This window comes from Astatotilapia calliptera, chromosome 18, assembly GCF_964374335.1.
Source record: "Astatotilapia calliptera chromosome 18, fAstCal68.1, whole genome shotgun sequence".
Classification (NCBI taxonomy): domain Eukaryota; kingdom Metazoa; phylum Chordata; class Actinopteri; order Cichliformes; family Cichlidae; genus Astatotilapia; species Astatotilapia calliptera.
The window spans coordinates 10489430-10511493 of record NC_137439.1 but is presented as its reverse complement, the minus strand read 5'-3'; the positions used below and the strand labels follow the sequence as shown (position 1 = coordinate 10511493).

Sequence of the window (22064 nt, the reverse complement as noted above, 5' to 3'; positions counted from 1 at the left end):
ATTTCTTGACAGAAAAAAATTGAAAAGAAATTTGAATTGTTACTCGCTCACAATTAGTTTGCTGACAAGTGTGGCATTTGAGGCATAATGTACTTAGCTATAGTTGGGAAATATAATAACACAGAACATGCAAGTAGTACTAAAACAATTAGTTAAATATTGTGAGCCTTCTTGAATGACAAATGAGAGAAATACATCAGTCCTTGCTTTTCAGAGATTTAGTATATACAATTTATATATTACTGGACATTTAAAGACCTCACCTTGGGTTCTTGGTGTTCTCTCTAATAATTACAGACAGAGAAGTTGTAAAAAAAACAAACAAACAATAATTTCTTTCTACCATATTTTTAAAAAATAGTCACCATTCTGGGCTAAGGTTGTATTTACTGACATATGTTAAATCCAATATTCCAATCTTATTATTACCAGTGAGTAATGTCAGTCATGTTATATGACTGAAAATATTCAAACAATCATTGAGTGAAATTTTCTTAGTTCCGTATCTGTCACGATTTATATATAGTATGTAATATGCACAGCCACTTTACTGGGTACACCTAATCCAATCAGCCAATCACATGATAGGAATTCATTCTGTTGAGGCATTGACTGCTGAACTTCAAACTGAGAATGAGGAATAAAGGTGATTTAAGTGAACATGGCATGGTTGTTGATGCAAGAACAGGATTTTCCCACAACCATCTTACAGAGAATGGTCTAAAAAAAGAGAAACTATCCAAAAGTATCTAATTGATGCCAGAGGTCAGAGAATAGCCAGACTGCTTCAAGCTGATAGGAGGGCAACAGTAACTCATATAACCACTCATTATAACCAAGAGGAGGATCTGTAAATGCACAACATGTCAAGCCTGGAAGCAAATGGGCCACAGCAGCAGAAAACCGCACCGCGTTCCACTACTGCCAGCCAAGAACAGGAAACTGGGGCTACAATTCACACTAGCTCACCAAAGTTGTACAACAGAAGACTGAAGAAACATTGCAGATTGATGAAAAAACATCTCATAAGGCTTGATTTCTGCTGCAACATTCAGATGGTAGGGGCAGACAAAGCATGGATCCATCCACCTTTTCATGAAACTGTAATGATGTTAGGGAAATTTTCTTAGCATGCTTAATGCCCACAGTGGACCAATCTTCTTACGTCTGCTTCCAGCAGGATAACACACCATGTCACAAAGCTCAAATCATCTCAACCTGTCTTCTTCAACATGACAGTGAGTTCACTGTATTCAAATCTGATCAACAGTCACCAGATCTCGATGCAACAGGGGATATTCACATCTGATAAATCTGCAACTGTGTGACCAAAATCTCTAAAGAATGTTTCCAGTAAATTTTTGACAAAGGGGGTGAGAGGACAGTGCTGGCAAGGTGTAACTGAAAATACATGTAACAGTCTCCGGAGCAACGGTTACAAAATAATATAAAAACAAAATAAACAATAACTAACCAGCATCTTACAGATGGAAACATGACCAAAAAAAACAAAAAAACAAAAACAAACTCATTATATGCTGCTTTCCTTCTGGCAGTCAGTATTCAGTCAAAACTTAAGGAAGTCATGCTCGTCAAAGAGGTATAATGGATGTAATGATGAACATCCAGCTTTCATTTCAGAGATGCTCATTCCTGCTTGCAGACCAATTTGCAGGAAATGAAGTCGCAGCAGAAACGATCATTTCTCTTAAAAGATAAAAGGGATAAACACGTAATATGTGGTGCACCAATCTCCAACTCATTTTTTGTGTATTTTATCAACTAAGTACAGCTGTCCATACTGTGTTAATGAAACTTCACTCATTCCCGATAATGGGCACAGTGACCTTCCTCCTGTACAATAACAAAATGTCCTGATGACGCCCTTGGAGCATGTTACTTCCGTGGTATCACACTTATCGGCGGCGACATATGAAAAGCAAATCCTTAAATCCGGGTCAAATGAACACTAATCTGGTCTACTGGCATGAAACTGGATCGTTTTGGTACAGACCATCATGAACAATCTTAATCTGGACCCCAAAAAATAAATCAGGTTGTTTTTGTGTGGATGAGACTCTGCAGGTGGCAACAATAAGGACTCAACACCCTTTTTTTCTGTATATACTCAAATACCGCAAATCCCAGTCATCAGTAGATGACGTCAATCGCTGCGCACATGTGTTCACCAGCACACGTGTACTTGTATGTGTGCCTGCGACAGGAAAGCACCAAAAGCCCATTTGACTAATGCATATCTGATATCAAATGGAATATAATCCCCACAAGTATGAAGGATTAAACACTCTGCAATATTCACTTCCCCCCCTCTGGATCCAGCAAACTCTTGGGACAAGAGGAAAAGAGCGCCATATGTTCAGAAAAAACAGTCTGGTGATGCTCTATGCTCTGCTGCGTAGGCTGATGCTTGCTCACTTGAGAAAGTGAAGAATTTGTCAAAGTGAAAGGGGGGGCTGCTCTTTGTGGCACTTTGAAAAGCTGAAAACTGGAATATCTGTGCGCTGAGTGAATGAGTCTACCTGTCAGGACGAGAAAAAAAAGCATTCTGAGAATTCATTATTTTTGGCAGTAAGTTATTGTGCTCCATTAAGACTCTCTGCTATGTGACTTTCTTCCCCGCAGCACTTCTGTAAGCCCATTTGTCTCATTTGATGATGTTTTGTCTCAAGGTCACAACACACAACAATGTGAAGCAGAAAGCTTATATTTTCAATTTTATGCTTATTTATTTTTCTGCTTTACTGATTTTTTTTTTTTTAGGATTTACTTTGCAGATTCAGATAAGCAGCTGAGATCCTCAATCTGAAAACTGCCCTGTGTACTGAGGGCAACATCTCCCAGGATGCACAAAGAAGGTGTATCCAGTGTGAATGGGACATAGAACAGTCCTTACTAATGACTGTAATAATACTATCTAACCTAAGACCAACATAACTGTATCACAAAATAATTAAGAGGTACTTTAAATTTATTTTACTATTTATTATACTATAATGAATATGATATTATTTTTAATGATTTAAAGTACAAACCTAGTCAAAGTAATGTTGTTTGCCTTTGCCTGAAAGAGATGCATTCGTTTTACACAGCAAGCGCTACATATTTGATGTGGTTAATGTTATGTGCATCTTTAACTAAATAAACTGATCTTCAGTAACGCTCTCCTGTGTTCTCCTGCTGTGTTTTAAATGGTTCAGGCCCAGATTATACATCGTTTGAATGCACAAAGCCTCACAATTCAAGCTGCTTTAGATCCCAACGGAAGAGCAACAACAGTTCCTTACAGCGCAGAAAGAGTGCACACGTTGCAAAAAGTTAGTTTATGACACTTTCTATCATCTGTATGAGCATATACTTGTTGGATTTCGATCCACTGCTCATAAAACTTCAGCAAACAAAATGCTTCCAAGCTTTTTGCCTTTTTTTTTTCTTTAAGGAAAATAGGGGTGAAAGTCAAGGTGTTAATGTATGTTTGTTGAACCTGGTTCAAGCCAATTAACTGTAAATCAAAAAATCAATAAACCTTAATAGCTCTCAGTGCGAAGCCGAGCAAGCCTGGCTATGAAGATACAGTAACTCCATTTATCAGACCACCTGCTCACTTTTGCTTTATGATGGAAAAATGATGACTAAACGTTCCCTCGTCTATAACATCTATAACTCCTATTGTCAGGGGTTATTTTTGGAGAGAGCCAAAATGCCTCCTGCCATTCAGCCAGGAGCACAAAATGACTTCTGCCGCTCACTTATGACAAGAGTCATTTCAGCTTTATCCTTCTGTCATATCTGAGTTTTTAAGGGCTGGCTCTCATAGCCGCAGATGGCCATTGGGCAGAAGAGATCGCACTGCCGGCCAAGGACAAAGCTACTGTACAGTAATGCATCAGTTGCTCTCCATCCAGCACAAATGTCCCAAATTTGGGCCACAAGTCGTGACTGCAACCACTTTGCAAGACAAACTTTACTGAAACAAAAAGAAAAAGGAGAAAAAACAACATGCATGAGAACGCAGAGGCTGCAAACTTAGCTTTGAAATTCTATGGAGTTCTTTACAGCAGAATACCAATTATTGTCCCTGTCTTTGTGTTTGAAGGGCGAAGGCAGGGGGGGAATCTGGCTGTTGAGAAAAACATCGACCAGAGAAAATCCATTTTAATTTGCCAAATGCCAGAGCAGGATTACTGACATTTAGCAACTGATATTTCCCCTGAAACTCAATAGGATCCCTCCATAACTTCATAATAAAGCCTCATCTCATTGCAAGTGATTATGCACAGCATGACTGCTCACACACAGAAATCTGAGTATATGTATTTATCAAAAGTGCAAACACAGAGACATTTGAGAATGTGGAAAGATTAGAAAGACAGATGCAATGCATCATTTGCAGGACGCAGGAGCAAACAGCGCTGACAGTTTCTTTCAACACTTGACTAAACAGAAGTTCGGCCTCTGCAGAGATTTTTTAAAAAGGTGTTATTTGTTAAAGAAATGCATTTGACAAGAAAATGTCTCCTCGAGGATGCTGGAGATGGGGAAGCAGGAATGTATGTAGAGTTCTAAAGTGGTTCAGCATCAAAAGGGAATTTGTCCTGTTTGAAGTTCAGCCTTCAGAGGGATGACGACTACAATACCTAGAGGTGACAAATGCATTGTTGTAAGAGGCAAAGTGATTTGTTTTGCCTTTGACTTTGAGAGATCCTTTTACTACAATAACTGCACAGTTGGGGGTGCCCCTATAGATCAGTTTATTGAGCAGGAATCCCATATACCAACGGCTATAGTCCTTAATGCAGTGGCCTGGCTTGAGTCTTCCCCAGACAATTTCCTGCATGTCACTCACCCTCTTTCTCTCTCCACATTCGTATCTACTCTACTCTGTGCTGTGTAAGAAAGGTCTAAAATGCTCCAAAATATATAAACATGCAACATATAGAAATATATATTTAGGATATATATATAAAAATAAAGAAAGTGCACAGAAAGCTCAGCTGATACACTAGATACTCATAATGAACACCCTTAGTGTTGCTCAGCATCCTTGCATTTCGCTAACGATTAATGCAGATTCCCAGTACATTAGCCAGAAACATTTTCCACACGTCTGTCAAGATGAAGCTACAAGTTAATGAGCATAAGAAAAGACGGATGTGGAGGAATATCTTTCTGAGCAGTGGAACAAATAGGATATGTTGGATTAGACAGAGCATGTGTTGCATTTAGGACATATTTTTATATTTTTAAGTCATGTCTCACCCTGAGCATGTATAGCTTTTATTGTGGAGGAGAAAATCTGAGTCAGCTGCACCCTCGTTGTTTACAGCGGTAGAAATTTCTGTGAGCTTTCTAACAGCGAATGCACTCAAATGATTTGCAAGCACACCTCTTTGTTTTTCATTAATCCTCTTAGATTGTGAAGGTGCTTTAAGAGCTTCACTGACGGCATTATGAAACTTAAAGTGGAGCAGCTGTTGCACACAATAAACAGCCATGTGAATCGAAGGCCACCAAACGAGCCTGCTATGCGACACACGCAGGTGTTCACTCTGCAAAATAACAATAAAGTTTGCCAAGTCTGTCAAAGCCTCTGTGGATAGCTGCCACCCTGTGTTAGGAGAATGGTGGCATTCAATGTGTGTGAGTGTGTGGGAGAAGGTTTGGGAGGAGGTGGTAGAGGTGTCACAGTCAACAACAAAAAAACAGCACCCGACGCTGCAGTTGTGAGGGAGATCAATAATAAGCCAAAATACAAATCTGGACACAGAAAGCAATCACAGAACGGCCGCTGAACCTCAAACACGACATGGAACGAGAGCAGTGAGCCTCGCTGAGCAGATGCAACATCACCCAGAGTGCACAGTGGCATTTTGAAATGCTGCCCACTCCCTTTTTCCACACTGACCACAACAAAAGTTTGGAGGCACAAGCGAACATAAAAGTACCCGGCGGTTTTTATTTCATGGGGGACAAAAAAAAGACTGGCCTTTATTTAATGCCCTCACTTAAACGCCAGGCTTTATTTGTGTCTGTCAACCTCTTCCGTTTACGCCGGCAATCAGCTTCCCAGCGCTGGTGTCCAGAGCACTGCCGGACTTCCAGTGGGGATAATAACAGAGGCGCTGCAACCTTTTATTAGCCTGGTCAACAGCCCTCAGGAAAGAGCCTATACTATGACCAGACATGTTTCCCACTGAGCACATCACTGAGTTTATAGCTCTACCTGACACTTCAATGAGAGGGGAAACTGAATCAAAGCCAGGATATTCGTCAAGGATATCTGATGCTGTATATGTCATCCACAATTCAGCAGCGGGATGGAAATAAATCCTAACATGTCAGGGCAATAAATTAAGCTAAAAAGCTGGTCTGCCGGGAGCAGGCGTGGCACACAGCTCACAGTTAGACAACACTAATGCAATTACAGGGATTTTCTGCTTGCTCAGAGGCTCGGTTCAAGGGCGGAGCGCAGAGAGCTGAAGGCGAGCTGCACACAATCAGGCGTTTCTCAGGGTAGCAGCCAAGCCTGATCTTGCCACCTCACTCTGTGGAAAGGCCGTTGAGAAAATGCATATAGGATTACAGCAGTATGGTTATGAGATCCAGGGTATTCTGCATGTCTGATGAGCCTAACCTGTGCCAAACTCAGCTTTGCTGGTTTGGGTTATTGAAGGTTATGAAAACAAAATCATTTTTTGAACAGCCACAAGGATGCGAGCTGTGACCTAAAACAGGATTTTAGAAAATTACCCCACTAAATTGATACCCTGAAGAAGGACTTTGCTTGCCCCTTTGCTCCCACTAGCTGTATGGTCAGAGTCAGGTACAAACAAGCCACTGATACTAAAATACCAAGTTTCAGTATTTTGTATATTTCAGCAAAACAACACTTGAACCATTCCTTCATTCCTGCAACCTTCCTACTCAGTCTGACACCTCAAACTATCCCTTTGAGTCTTTTTTTATAATTTGGGCAGTGTTTCTAAGCCGCATCCAAGTCTATGGAGAGCATAACTCCTTACCAAACATGGCCTCTGCTGATCTGTCTCTTCTGGGGCTTTGGATCGCTGCTGTGCCAACAGGCAGTAAGGCCTTGCCAAGAGTACAACAAGCTCTTAGACCTTGCCAAGCGTACAATGTGCGGACGGGGACTTGCCAAATGTAATCCAGCAATAGTGCAACACGCTCAAATGAATCCAACTGGCTGTAGGTTGTAACTCTCTGTAACTCTGTCACTTTATGCTTGGAAATCAACTGAAACTGAAGGAATAAATGCTCCTAAAAGCTGATAATTGTGCAGAAATTTGTGGTTAAGAGTGCTGGAAAGCGTCCAAGGGAAGAAAAGGGTAGCAGAAAACTAAACTGTTTAAATCTAGAAAGGGTGGTTTCCAATACCTGTCTGCATTCCTGGGTGTCTGATCGATTCATGCTGCTCTCCTCCTTTTTGTCAATTCTGGTCTCAAACTCTCTCTAACACTCATTGTCATTTTCATCATCATTACTTTGATCCACTGATCTTCTTGCCTCATTGCTTATCTGTCATCCTGCCTTTCCGAACGTCCTTCCTGCAACACTTCACCTCATCCTGGATGTTCAGAGAGACTCATCTGAAGTCTCCATCAACCATCTGCTAACTCTTTTCCCTTGCCACCATCATCTGTGACTCTGGGGTTCTGTTCTATTTACCACCTAGGTGTAGGACACCGTTCTGCCATATTGCTTCAGAGTATAATCTAATTACTCAAATTACACTCCTTTTTGTTGTCTGACCAACAGTCCAAAACACAAAAAAGGTTCAGATCACATAATGGAAGACAAGACAGAGCACACGTTTTCACATTTTCGAAAACCGTAACACTAAAGTTTAAACATTAGTTCCTTGAAAAACGATAATTACAAAAAACTTTCGTTTTGCTGTAAAATCCAGTGTTTCAACCTTGATTTAAGCTTATTAGCACCTTATAAACACCAGTGTGTGAATGTGTGTGTGAATGGGTGGATGACTGGATGTGTAAAGCGCTTTGGGGTCCTTAGGGACTAGTAAAGCGCTATACGAATACAGGCCATTTACCATTTACCTGAACTCAAACATCTTGAACAGGAGTTTCCAGTGGTTATTCTGCTGTGACAATTCAGTGCAACTGTAAACAGAACCTACAGCAGGTCTAAAAATGAGCTACGCTGGAGTTCATTTCAAATTAAGAATTCATGTGATGTGATGATTAACCGTAAAAGTAATTTTAAAGTAGAAGCACTTTACCAAACATTTGCTGACTATAACATATGACAGGGTAATGTTCATATTGGGGCGACCGTGGCTCAGGGGTTTGGGAAGCGCATCTGTAACCGGAAGGTCACAGATGCGTCCTTGGGCAAGACACTTTACCCTACCGCCTACTGGTGTTGGCCAGAGGGGCCGATGGCGCGATATGGCAGCCTCGCTTCTGTCAGTCTGCCCCAGGGCAGCTGTGACTACAACCGTGGCTTACCTCCACCAGTGTGTGAATGCGAGAGTGAATGAATAGTGGCATTGTAAAGCGCTTTGGGTGCCTTGAAAAGCGCTATATAAATCCAATCCATTATTATGTTCTTTTCATCCTCCCTTCTTTTCTCATTTTTTTTACTTTAGAGGGTTGGTCAGACAAAATGATACATGCTAGAAAGATTACATTTGTGGAGAATGACAATGAGCATTCACATTTTTAATTAATCAGAAATCACAGTGAAAATAATAATGTTTTTTAAAACCTGGCTTGCTGATTCACTTCCCTAGCACTTTTAATTTCTGCTCTGTACTCTACCTGAATATTCACCAAATCACAGACAGGGCCTCTCTCAGCAGGTGTTCACAGCTCAGAGACAAATCTGCCGTCATACATACACAGAATGTCCATCCGGTATTTGCCATTCCCACGCTGCTGTTAGGTTGGCTGGTGGCCGCCTGGATGATTCTCTAACCCAAAAGTCCAAAGCTGGTCCAGGGAACCATCAGGGCCGGATGCTGCCATCTGACCACCAAGGATCTGCCACTTTGGCAGGTTTGTCTCTGACTCACTGACTCAGTGTTATCTACAAGTGGAAGTTAAAATCCCAGTGGACAGTGAATTGTTGAGATGCCAGTCTTAATCCTGAAGTGGCGTGTGACCCTTTAAGCCCCACAGACCTGCTGTCCGAGAGGTCCTGAACGTGTTTGTGTTCAGCATGTGCTGTTACTTATCTATGTAGCTATGTGACACACTGGTAAAATGCTTGCCACACAGCTAATTTGATATGCATTCAAAGAAAAACAGAGGAGGAGGTGCTAAATCCAGATGCAGCCAGCTGCCTCACATTTCCCCGCTACAACTGCTTCTGCTGACTCTTAAATGTGTGCAATGGTAAATGACTGGAGCAATAACTTTAAAAACAGAAGCACTTGATTACTGAAGAAAAACATTGCCAAGTTTGGTACCAACAGTTTTTATGTATTTTCCCCAAATCAAGGGACCATATGGACGTTTGGGTTTTTTTTTTTTTATTGAGATTTAAGCCAAACCCCTGAGAATAACTCCGGTGTTTCTGAAAGTTAGGATTTCTATTCAGTCAAAAACTGAAGCAACCTAAACTTTTCAGATGAAAATACAGCTATAAGAGTGCAGTCGACTGTAATGATTAAAGAAAAACAATGGCAGATTAATAACTGCACTCAAATATTTTCTGCATGAATTGTCACTCTGTCCCCTTGTTTCGGGGTAATTAAAGTTTAAAACTTCAACCTTGACATTACAGCTCCACCGTGAACGCATGTACAGTAATAATAGGGGTTATGGCCCAGAGGTTCTTTGTGAGCGACGTGTAATTTTATGCTGCTGACCGTGACTGCAATTATAGCGGGACTTAATTTGTAGGCTGCCATATCACCTCTTTCATTAAACTGTGTGTCGTTTCTTTGTGTTTAGTCCAGTAAAGGGACTAGAGAAAAAAAAAAAAGGATGGCCAGTGCTGGCAGCTCAACTCGTATCGGAAGAGCTCAAGCAGCCTGAACTGGCAGAGCAGCACATGATTAAACACAACAGGATTAGAGACTGGCTGAACAACACAACCAATGAGAAGGAGTAAGGCAAAATCAGAAGTCTTTCCCAGATGCTGATAAGATCCCTTGTGTAAGTGAGAGGTCACTACTATGACCGCTGCACTGTGGATTAACGCCAGATCTGGAGGGAGGTGATCGCCCTTGGTTACTACTGTGGATAAGCTAACCTTGTACTAGCTTCTGCAGCAGTGTGTGTATGTGCACAACAGATGTAGGTTACATTACCATAATAAAGCAGCCACACGCTTAAATGGTACTCTGTTGGCTCAAAAGGGTTCAGAGGATAGACTGCAACAGCAGAGCAAAAGACAAAGACTTTCTTTGAGGTCTTTGAGTCAGGAAAAGGACTCAGCTAAAGTTTGGGTGAAATCTGATTTCTCCTCACGTTTTATTTCTAAAATATTATGGAACATAGCTGCACCATTTTTTACTGAAACCTTCACGTTCCTGCAATGATGTTACAATATGAAATGTCTTCATGCGTGGCTGAATTTGCTCCTTTTGCAGTGGCTCTTGAAATAAGTTAGAATCAATATTTCTAACAGGGCTGCTGTGTCAACAAACAATGATGACAATGTGACAATATGAACAAGGTTACTGGCATGCTCTGTAAAAAAGACATATAGCTAGAGTAGCTTCACCCACTGGTTTTGATTTTTGATTTTTAAGCGTCAGTGTTGTACTAGCCACCGCCAGAAACGACCACATTTAGACGAGAATGTCGAGAAAAGTTATCAGCTGCCACTAGCAAGCTTGGTTAGCACGCTGCAATGCTCAATTAAAAGCATGGCATCCTGACCTGTTCATTCATTCATTTTGAGGCTGCAAGGTGTCCAACTTTTTAGCGGGGTATCACCCAACCCTAGCTCCTAGCTATTACTACCTATTATTTTAAAACTTTTCACAAATGCAAATTAAACAAATGAAAACACAAAAAGAGGTATAAACTCACAAGCCTCTTTGTTTGGGTAACACAAATATCTAATCAGTTGCATTGCAGTAATTCAGTACATTTCAGCACGTAGTCAGTATGTTGAAGTTCAAAACCAGCTTTAAAATGGGGAAGAAAGGTCATCTTTAGTGACTTTTCAAGTAGCATTGGTGCTGGTGCCACACAGGTTGAGTTTACTCTCCCACAAAATATCCAGTAAGTGACAGTTTTCTGATGTCTGAGATCAGAGGGGAATGGCCAGACTGCTTCGAGCTGACAGGAAGGCAACAGTAACTCAACCACTCATTACAACCCAGGTACGTGCAACATTTCGAATCCTGAAGCATATGGGGTACAGCAGCCGAAGACTACAGCGGCCAAGAACATAAAACTGAGGTTACAGTTTGCATCGGCTCACCAAAAATGTCCACTGCCCTCTGTCCAAGACATCATCATACCTTTATAGCTATGCCATCTGGACAAACCACCTGATAGTCTTCATTATCTTGATAGCTGCCCTCACCTCCTCCTTACTAATCCTCTGGCTACAACCTACCTGAGTATTATTGCTTTCTGACCACAGTGTTGTCATTGCTGCTTCCAGCAGGATAATGCACCACGTCACAAAGCTTAAATAATCTAAAACCGTTTTGTTTTGTTTTTTACAGGACAATGAGTTCACTGTACTCATTGTCCTGTACCCAGTCCCCAGATCTCAATCCAATAGAACTACACCTTTGGGATGTGTGGAACAGCAGATTAACATGATGGATGTGCAGCAGGGAAATTTGCAGCAACTGTATAATCCAAGATGTAACTAAGTAAATGTCCAGTGAGTTTAAATCCTAAAACCTCCCTGATTTTAAGCATTAATTGGATAGCTCGATTTTTACTTTTCAGACAAAAACTAAACAGTTATGGTTTTGGGTTCAGGGTGTATCCGAATTCGGATTCAGCAAACTTCAACTAAACTTCTGCTGAAGTAGTTAAGAACGTGTCACAGTTCCACACACCCTTAATGCGTAAGAACCTATTTAACTGTAAGTAATTGATCTATTCTACTTTAGGACTAAAAAGTTTTTGTCTCCCTGTGCGACCAGGCAACTATAAAACAGTGGATTCTGAGACTTCTCCTGTAAACTTCACACTCAAGAAGTAAAACAGATAAAGGGAAGAATGGTACAAGAGGGAATCTGAGCAGGGATTTGATAACAGTTTGAATACAAACTACAGTATCTGCTTCATTCAACATCCTGCCAGTACCCCGTGCTTTCTCTAAAACTGTGACGGGACACGTTTTATCAGCTCCCTTTCTATAGCAACATAATCACATGGGACAAGAGGGACTCAGAGAAGTGCCATTCATCCCTGAAACTCTTAAGAAATGGGACACTGGCTGCATTCCCCATAGTTGTAAAAGCACCGCTCTACACCCACTAACGACGGTCTGTCTGTGTGTGCACGCATTAATTAATCTAAAATTTCGGCTTGTGTGTTTTGGTTGGTGTGCACCCACATCACCCCATCGGGCGAATTTGCTGCTCTGGCCCTGTTCTGCCATATGTGGTTAGCAATGAAAGCAGAATAGTTGTCTTTTGATGTGATGTGATAGAGGGCTTATTCTGAACTGTTAGCAGAGGACAACAGCGACAGCCTTTCCCAGCTTAAGCACAGCTCTTCACAGATGAGCTCACTCCAATTAAAACAAAAGATGACAAAGGGGGAACTCTGCATGTCACATTTCTTTTTTCAGACCCTACTTGGTAGGAAACTGTGAATAAAACAATGTGTTTGTGTATATTTACATAATCACTATGATAAAACTGGGACAAACACATTAAAATGTCTATCTAAAAATACATTTATTCTTGTTTATGTCATTTTCAGTCTTTGTCCCTTGTTGAGCCAATACATCTGAAAGCATATTGGTCAAACACATAAAATAACCTTCACCTATGGTCACAAGCTTTAGGTTGTGACCAAAAGGATGAGATCGTGGGTACAAGGACTGCAAATGAGCTTCTTCCAAAGGGTGGCAATGCTCTCCTTTGGCGAATGGCTGGAGCTCAGTCATTCATGAGGAGTTCAGAGAAGAGCAGCTACTCCTCCACATCGAAGGGAACCAGTTGAGGTGGTTGAGGTGACTAGGATGCCTTCTGGGCATTCCCTAGGTTAGGTTTTTCACTTCTACCAGAAGGAGGCCCTGGAATAGACCTGAGACACGCTGGAGTGATAACATCTCTGCTGGGGAAATGAAGATATGTGTGTCTCTGTTTAGACTGTTGCTCTCTCGACCTGGACCCAGATAAATGGGAGAAAATTGATGGAACATTATGAAGAAAGTGATGAGTCCATGGAGGATGGATGCAGAAGCAAAGAAATTGTGAAAGACAACAACTGCTCTGAAAGAAAATCTCTGATTTTGGAGGAAAACTTGCTGCACTGACTGGGACCTGTTTGTTCCTGACATGGAAAAGCTTCATGCGTTCATGTGTGAGAGCAATCCAAGGTGTGGAGCTGTAAGAACAAATTAGTGTTTCAGCTCCTCTGAAATCACCTATCACAACAAGAAAACAGTCATTTTGTGTGCTGATATAATTGCTACTCTTACTCCAGCACAAACACACACTAAACAGTGACTATTTGGACAGTTAGGTCAGTCAGTCTACAAGCATTCCCAGAGGGAGATTTCTAACGCAGCTAGCAAAAAAAGCAATTCAATGCGTGTAATTTCTGAGTTTACTCAGATGCAGTTTAATGATACTCTTCATTTCCCAGATCTTTAAAATAGGGGTTGAGAGTGCTGAGCTAGTATGACCCAGAGACCCACAATAGTCACAATAATGGAAAATCCTCTAGGATGCAATAAACCAGAATTACCCAATAAGTTTACAAATGGTGACCAAGATAATGTACACTCTGATAAAAGCACTTCACAAATGAAAAACAATCTTGTCAGTGTTTCCCTGGGCCACGAAAATAACCTTAACAACTTCCTTTTAAAATTCAGCAGCATACATGATGCTGCAATAACCTGATATCTGCTAACATGTCAGACCTCCACATCTGGCTTTAATTCATGGAGTCATTTGTTTACCTAATATTAGTTAGTGGTTAAAATTTTAGTTGGCAGTAAACCTTGAAAATAAAATAATAAATAATAAAGAGATGATGGAAAAACTGGTGTATGGAGAAAAAAAATCATAATATTCCTGAAATATGTAACTTCAACATCCCCCCAGGTTTCCACTTAAGAGAAAACTGCCAGAAAGATTAAAATGTCAGGCATTATTCCTCAATAACAAAAACACAAACGTCACCGTGACTTTCATCACTCTGTGGTTTTATTGGTGCTCTTCTAATTGCACTGAATCAACGGAAAGTTATTTTCTAAAGACTGCTATTATCTATACATATTCAGCAGAAATGGAACACAATCATTTGCATATTTTGTTTGTTTTGGGGGTTGGTTTTTTTTCATTTTGCAGTTTCATTTTTGCAGCACTTAAATTACATCATCTATCCATCCTTTATTGCCTATTTAAGAATGTAAAAAGAAAACAATATGCACAGACATCCAAGAAATCCATGAAAACGCTATACAGCTACTGGACAAATCAACATTTAAACATATTACAAGAACATATGACAGTAAATTGTTGACATTTACCTTAAAACTCGTGCAGAGAGTATATAAATGATATGATAAAGTCAATGTGATGCTGGAGGTCCTCAACTAATAGCTCCTTTAATGGGAATCGTTTCTGTTTATTCCCAGCTCTATATTTATTCTTGGATTCTGCTAGAATAGTTCTGCATGTTTGACAGTTTCCCCTTTACTTACCTTAGCATGCCATACTGAGCCTTGGTCTACACACTTAGTGCATCCTGCCTCAAGCAAACTTTTACCGTCTCTATATTTACGCTAACTTCATTCTGATTGGATCGATTCACAATCAGAACGTTTCTGCACTCACAGCCAGAGTATGCGTCTCATTTGATAATGTTAAGGACATTTACTATTGTGTAGATACATTATTTACTTAGTACTTACAAGTGCATATACTTAGTACTTGTAGACAGACTAATCTCACTATTTAAACTTGCCATGTTTTGTATGATCACTATAGCAGCGTATGTATATCAGAAAAAAAGAAAATTTATTATATGATTGAAGTATTAAAGACACAAACATTTGTATTAGGTGGGTTTGGATTTATGTACCTCATAGCCACTATCTACATCAGAATAATACGGAGCTAATAAGAAACAAGGACACTGGTATCATTTAATTTAAAGTTACAGCTCATTTACTTGCGTCCACTTCTCGTTTACATTTCGTTCAGTCACTCTGAAACTTGTACCGTGTAATTATATTTTCTTTTTTCCCCGTTTTTGATATTACAGTGTCAAATCTAGTGTGAAATTAACTGCTGTCTCCCATAACAAAAACAGCCTAACAGAGCAGATGCGGGTGTGACAGTAAAGTTTTTGAAGTGACATATTGTTTCTTGATGAAGCTGAAGAGGAGGTCGTGGGTGTTTGGATACTGTCAGTCATCTTTCAACTATAGCAAAAAAATAAAAAAGGATAATATATTAAACGTGGCAAAAACACATTATGTTAATGGTGATGAACTGATTTTGTGTATGCTTTTTTTAAGAGAAAGGGAAATGAACATGTAAAATCCTCTTAGAAGGCACAACGCAATATGTTCAACTACTCTTACAGCATCAAAAACCTCACGATCGAGCACAACAGACTAAGAAGTTACCGTATTAAGCTTTAAGCACACAAGTTACAACACAAAACTCATTCACGCCTATTGTTGGGTACCCCATTCAACTGCTCAATAACACAAATGTCTAACCAGCCAATCACATGATCGCAACTCAATCCATTCAGGTAAGATTTCCTGCTGAAGTTCAAACCAGTATCAAAATGTGGAAGACAGATCATTTAAGTGATGGGTTGGGTGTTGGTGCTTAACAGGCTGCTGAGTATTTAATCAACTGTTGATCTGCTGGGATTTTACCACACAATCATGAGTTTACAGAGAATGGTCTGGAAAAAAAATTAAAAATATCCACTGAGTGACTGATCAAAATGCCTGTTTGATGTCAGAGTCAGAGTATGGCCAAACACTTTGAGCTGATAGGACACCACTAGCTACTCAAATAACCACTCATTGCAACTAAGTTATGCAGATGAGCATCTCAAACCTTAAAGGAGATGGGCTACAGCAGCAGAACACCACACCACATTCCACTACTATCAGCTAAGAACAGAAAACTAAGAGTACAATTCACATTGGCTAAGAAAAAACAAGACTTTAAAAATGTTCCCTGGTCTGATAAGCGTCAATTTCTTTTGCAATATTAGGTTGACTGGGTCAGAATTTAGTGTAAACATCAGCAAAGAGTGGATCCACCCTGCCTTGAATCAACAGCTCAGGCCTATGCTGTTGTAATGTTGGAGGGGATATGTTCTTGGTACACTTTGGGCCCTTTATTACCAACTGAGCATTTTTTAAAGTCTGACAATATACCTGAATATTGTTTTTCACCATGTCCATTAATTTATGATCACACTGTACCATCATCCTCCAAACTGGTTTCTTGAACATTAAAATTAGTTCACTGCACTCAAATGGCCTTCTTGGTCTCAGTTAGAGCTCAATCCAGCACCTTTGAGATGCGGTGAAATGGGAAATTTGCATCATAGATGTGTGATGCTAACACATCAAATATGGAACAAAATCTCAGAGGAATGTTACAAGCCCCTTGTTAAATCTGTGCCACAAAGAAATAAGGCAGTTCTGAAGATTAAAGGGGTCCAACCCAGTACTAGCAAGGTGCACCTAATAAAGTGGCCAGTGAATATGTAACGTCAAAATCAACTTCATTCTTGCTTCACAGTTTTAAAGATTTTTGCTTTTTTTTGGTCTTAAGTGATATAATGGTTGGATGGTTGGATGGATGGATGGATGGATGGATGGATGGATGGATGGATGGATGGACTTTCAGACTTCTTTCCTTGAGCAGTCCATTATCTTCTGATCGATTTAAATGAATCCGTCAAAGTAGCAGGATACAGATAGTACCAACCAGGCCTGTCAGTGTCCTTGTATCACCATGACGTGGCTACATTTCAGGTTACACCGTGGGTTACCATGTCGGTTTCAGAAGGGTCTGTGGTTACACGAAATCTATTATGACACATAGCTATAAATCCCTAGTTGAATCAACAGTGTAGGTATGTCATAATCACAAAGCTTTTTTAAATCCTACACTGTAACATGACACAAACTTCACTAAAAATTTAACTACACATCGCTTTGATGACGTCCATGCAGTTATTATGGCTGGGAGCGGCATTGGCCATTTGCAAAGGCTACATCATAAGCTCTCCATGGAATCAACAGAGGTCTAAATTAAGCCCAACAGTGGTCCAGAGACCTGTTCGGCTGTCATGGGGCAAAAGGTTGACCATCCTCACGGCCCTGAATCGGACAAGAAAATGAATGATAGACAGATACTTTGAAAATATCTTTAAGAGTTCAGCAATAACCATTTTAACTAAATATCTGTTGGCTTGACAGGAAAAAAAGCTGCCCATACTATCACTACCTTCACAATTCAAGCCTAAATTATAACTTGGGAAAACAAAACAGTCCAATTAGTTTAGTTTAGTTAGATTCATTAAGCAACATTTTAAAACACTCTTTGCTTCTGAAACTCATAATCCCTAAATTTTCACTGTCAGCTAAGCAAGCTTTAACCTGCTGAGCAGATTTCAGACACTATGTTGTGGTTCCCAACTTTCTCAGGTATACACCACTTCAGAAGTTGAAAAAATGTTATTTCTCCACACGTTACAGTTTTTTACTAATTCCTTTACATCATTAATCATTTATCTTAATTTCACTGTATATTTTCAGCAGACTGTCCATGCCCTGCAGTTTGAACCACTAGACTATGTGTAGAACTCTGGAAAGCGGTGGTCGATATTTTTCATGATATTCCTACATTTCACGAAGAAGTTATTTAAATCATAAAGACAATACCTGCTACTGTCATCCTTTATTAAGAGAAATCAGTGTGTAGTCCCATTAAAGAAGTTTCAAACGAAGTGAAATCTGCTTCCTGTGAAGGACGTCAGAGATTTGTTAACTTTCCCTCAGCTCACGTGATGTGAACACCTGGACATGTCAGGAAGGATGTTGTGTGCACAGCTGGCTGGCCTGCTGATGCTGCCATTTATTTATTTATTTGCTTGTTTGTTAAATAAACACAAACATGGGTTGAAAACTAAACTCAAACACAGGAATCTGCTTCCATCATATTTGCACAAGGCCCCCCCAAAACACACACAAAAAAGCCCAGCAGACAGGAAGCAGAGGAGGGTTAATTACCTCCGCCGAGCATCACCACTGCCAAATGCAGCTGCCCGGATCACGTTTCAGCGCACATCTGCTAAAATGCACACTGGCGGAAAGCCGGCCACGTCTCAGCCTCCTGATGTGCGTTTCTTCCTTTAATGACAGCAGCATATGAGTAAGAGAAACCCCCTCTTACCTTCCACATCCAGGCCATTCTTATTTCCACGCAGACAATGGTGGACCGCCTGTTTTCTTCAGCCCCTAAACGCGCTCACCACCTCCGTCTGCAAGCACGTTTCCTCACGTGCTCATCACAGGAGCAGATGCGGGTGCAGTGCGGTGGTATGCGGGGATCGGCTCCATAAATGTTGGAGTGTACCGTTATTCGTCTCCTCTCTGTTTTTTTTTCCTCCCATGGAGCTGCTGGGACCTGCAACGACGCTGCGTTGCTACTGGCCGGCTGAGACGCGTAGCCCCGCCCCGTGTGCGGCACGTGACCGCCGCTGACGCCCTGGCCCTGGCGTTTTACAACATCAGGAACATGAGGACGAGGGAAACAATAATAACAGAGGGTGCTGTGTGTTGAGTGTAGGCAGAGACGGACTTTAAGGTTATGCAGTACCGCCCCTCATTTCTTCATAATTTGCTTCCAAAGAGCCAGACTCGTTTTTCAAAGTGGTCTTGGATTTTTCCAGACATTCCGATGGTCTTCCAAAGTTTTTTTCTTTTTTTTGGAACATGGGCTGTTTTTTCACTCATTTTTAGTCCAGTCCATCTGATCCTTTTCAGAGGAATGTTTCTTGGTTTTTTTGCGGTTTTTGTTTTTTAATTAAGCCGCTTAGTGAAAGAATCAATTTCAAATTGCATTTCTGCCTCAGTATGGTGTACAGTGTGTACACGTGGGGGATAAAAGAAGAAGTGACAGGCTTAAAAAAATTATCTACTGCAGATAAACAGTATTTGATTGGCATGTCCTTGAGGAGAAAAGGTAAAGACCTGACACAGGACCAGAGAAATGTATCTGGCCCTCCTGTTGACATATAGTGTCCATTGAAGCCTCATCAGAAATGGTCTCAGTGGGAGAGTGGCAGTGGCATCGGGTCTCATGGAGTTTTTAGTTCACATTATTGTTAAAGTATACAGAGGATGTCAGGAGGTTCATCAGTGTATACAGCCATTTGTAAAACAAAGGGAAGGCTCTGTCATGGGTGTGGCTGCGTTTCAGCCAATAGTTTTGGAGATCTTGTCAAAATTGATGGAATTCTGAAAGTAGAAGAGCATCGTTAGATTTTCATCCAATCTGAAAGTCTTCTGATTGACAATGTTTTGGTTTTTCAACATGACAATGAAACACCGAGACACACTGCCAATAAAAGTAAAGCTGGATAGAAAAACACTAAATGAAACTTCATTAGTCATGGATTGGCTTCCCAGGAGCCCAGATCTCAAAATTGTTGAAGCAGTGTGAGATCATTTTGATGGAGAACATAACAGAAAGTAGCCAGCATCCAAAGAAGAGCTTTGAATGTCCTTCAAGAAGCCTGGAAAACTCAAGACTTTTAAACAGTGCTGTGTTTAAACAATGTTACTGCCATAGGTAAAGTGTGAATCTATCTATATGTCACTTACTGTTGCCTGAAATTTGTTCAAATAAGTGTACTGGATGGCGTACACTGTTTGAGTTAAGACATGAGTGCTTTTCCAACCAGAGAAGAGTTGTTTTTGTTTTTATTTAATATCCCTTTCTTGCAACATCTCATTTAACTGTTTGAAACATAATGCAGTGAGGCTCCCAGGTAGTCTGGCATTATTATTATGATTATTATTATCATATTAGAGTCAAATGGTAAATGGTAAATGGCCTGTATTTATATAGCGCTTTACTAGTCCCTAAGGACCCCAAAGCGCTTTACATATCCAGTCATCCACCCATCCACACACACATTCACACACTGGTGATGGCAAGCTACATTGTAGCCACAGCCACCCTGGGGTGCACTGACAGAGGCGAGGCTGCCGGACACTGGCGCCACCGGGCCCTCTGACCACCACCAGTAGGCAACGGGAGAAGTGTCTTGCCCAAGGACACAACGACTGAGACTGTCCAAGCCGGGGCTCAAACCGGCAACCTTCCGATTACAAGGCGAACTCCCAACTCTTGAGCCACGATCGCCCCCATGGTAATGGGGCCTTTATTTGTATAGCGCTTTACTCGTCCCTAAGGACCCCAAAGCGCTTTACACAACCAGTCATCCACCCATTCACACACTGGTGATGGCAAACTACATTGTAGTCACAGCCACCCTGGGGCACACTGACAGAGGCCAGACACTGGCGCCACCTCTGACCACCACCACCAGGTGAAGTGTCTTGCCCAAGGACACAACGACCGAGACTGTCCAAGCCGGGGCTCAAACCGGCAACCTTCCGATTACAAGGCGAACTCCCAACTCTTGAGCCACGATCGCCCTCAAGACAAATAAAGGCATTTTTTAGTCTTCTTTTGAAGACTGAGAGCCAAACGTAACAGCTTAAAATGTCTGGCTAATATCAAGCTTAACCTGATATAACTATGCAGTCAATGAAAAATCCATTTATTTAAATTTACTGCTGGACTTAATAGATCAGATATTTTTCAGCAAGATTTCTGCTCATGTTCAGAACTGTCTGCACAATTACACTTTCACACATGTTTGATCTGTGTTTTGGGATGCTTTTTACCTCAGCTACATCACTGAAGCTAACCAAAATGAGAAGGAAAGGGAACATTATGCAAAGCGTTTATAAGTAACTTTTCTATTAAATATTTATACTTTCATGAACTTGGTGGTATGATGTTGTCCTGAATTATATCTAATCTACAGAAAAAAGTGCTGTCAGTCATATTCACTGATTTTTCATTTTTCTCATCTCTTTCTCTGGTTTCCTCTTCTGAATTCATACAAGTCAAAGTATAGGTGTAGGAACCAAGAGAACAAGTAATCATTACTGTACAAAATCAGAGTAAAATACATATAGACAATTATTTATATTCTGTGTGTTATTAACAGAATGCCAATCTTCATCTTTATTTTTTAACAAAAGAGTTATCTGATACCAATACTGTGTGTTGTTTACCTTTGAGGCACACTGATCTGATCAGACACTATACTCCAGTAGTCCTTGAAATTCAAAAAGTTCTAAACTGGTAAATTGTAAAAATCAACATGTGATTTCACCAGTGCCGAGACGAACAAAGTTAAAATTGAATCATAAGTCAGGCAGAAAGAGGCAGAATGATAACACAGTGCACCGCTGAGAGAATTTGGAACTGGAAAAATCTAATCTGGGATTTTAATGTGAGGATTTATCTTCCTTTTTTTATTTAGCTTGCTCTGTGAACCCAAAGCACAGCTGTTACCTTTGAACTGGCAATACAGGTCAAATGTGCTCGTGGGCCTACAGCTGGACTGCAGCTGATGGGCCCTGGAGCTGAGGGTGGCCCAGTTTAAACTAAAATAATGACAAAGTCAATGTTAATTCAATTCCATTCATATCATTTTGGTTCAGTTTTACTAATATAAATTCACAGTCACAGCCACCTAAAGATACTTTATATTGTAAAGACCCTACAGTATTAGAAAGATGTTTAAAGTCCATTTGTTTCATTAACGGTGGATCTT

At 40.6% G+C, this 22064-nt stretch overlaps 1 protein-coding gene across 1 annotated transcript in view; it reads right to left on the bottom strand.

Moving 5' to 3' along the window:
- Positions 1-20106, bottom strand: part of st6galnac3 (ST6 (alpha-N-acetyl-neuraminyl-2,3-beta-galactosyl-1,3)-N-acetylgalactosaminide alpha-2,6-sialyltransferase 3) — a 108349-nt gene extending 88243 nt beyond the window's left edge. The window contains exon 1 of the mRNA XM_026148581.2: positions 18599-20106. Coding sequence (XP_026004366.1) covers positions 18599-18616 — 18 coding nt within the window. The 5' untranslated portion in view covers positions 18617-20106. The remainder of the gene's footprint in view (positions 1-18598) is intronic.
- Positions 20107-22064: the final 1958 nt, after the last annotated feature.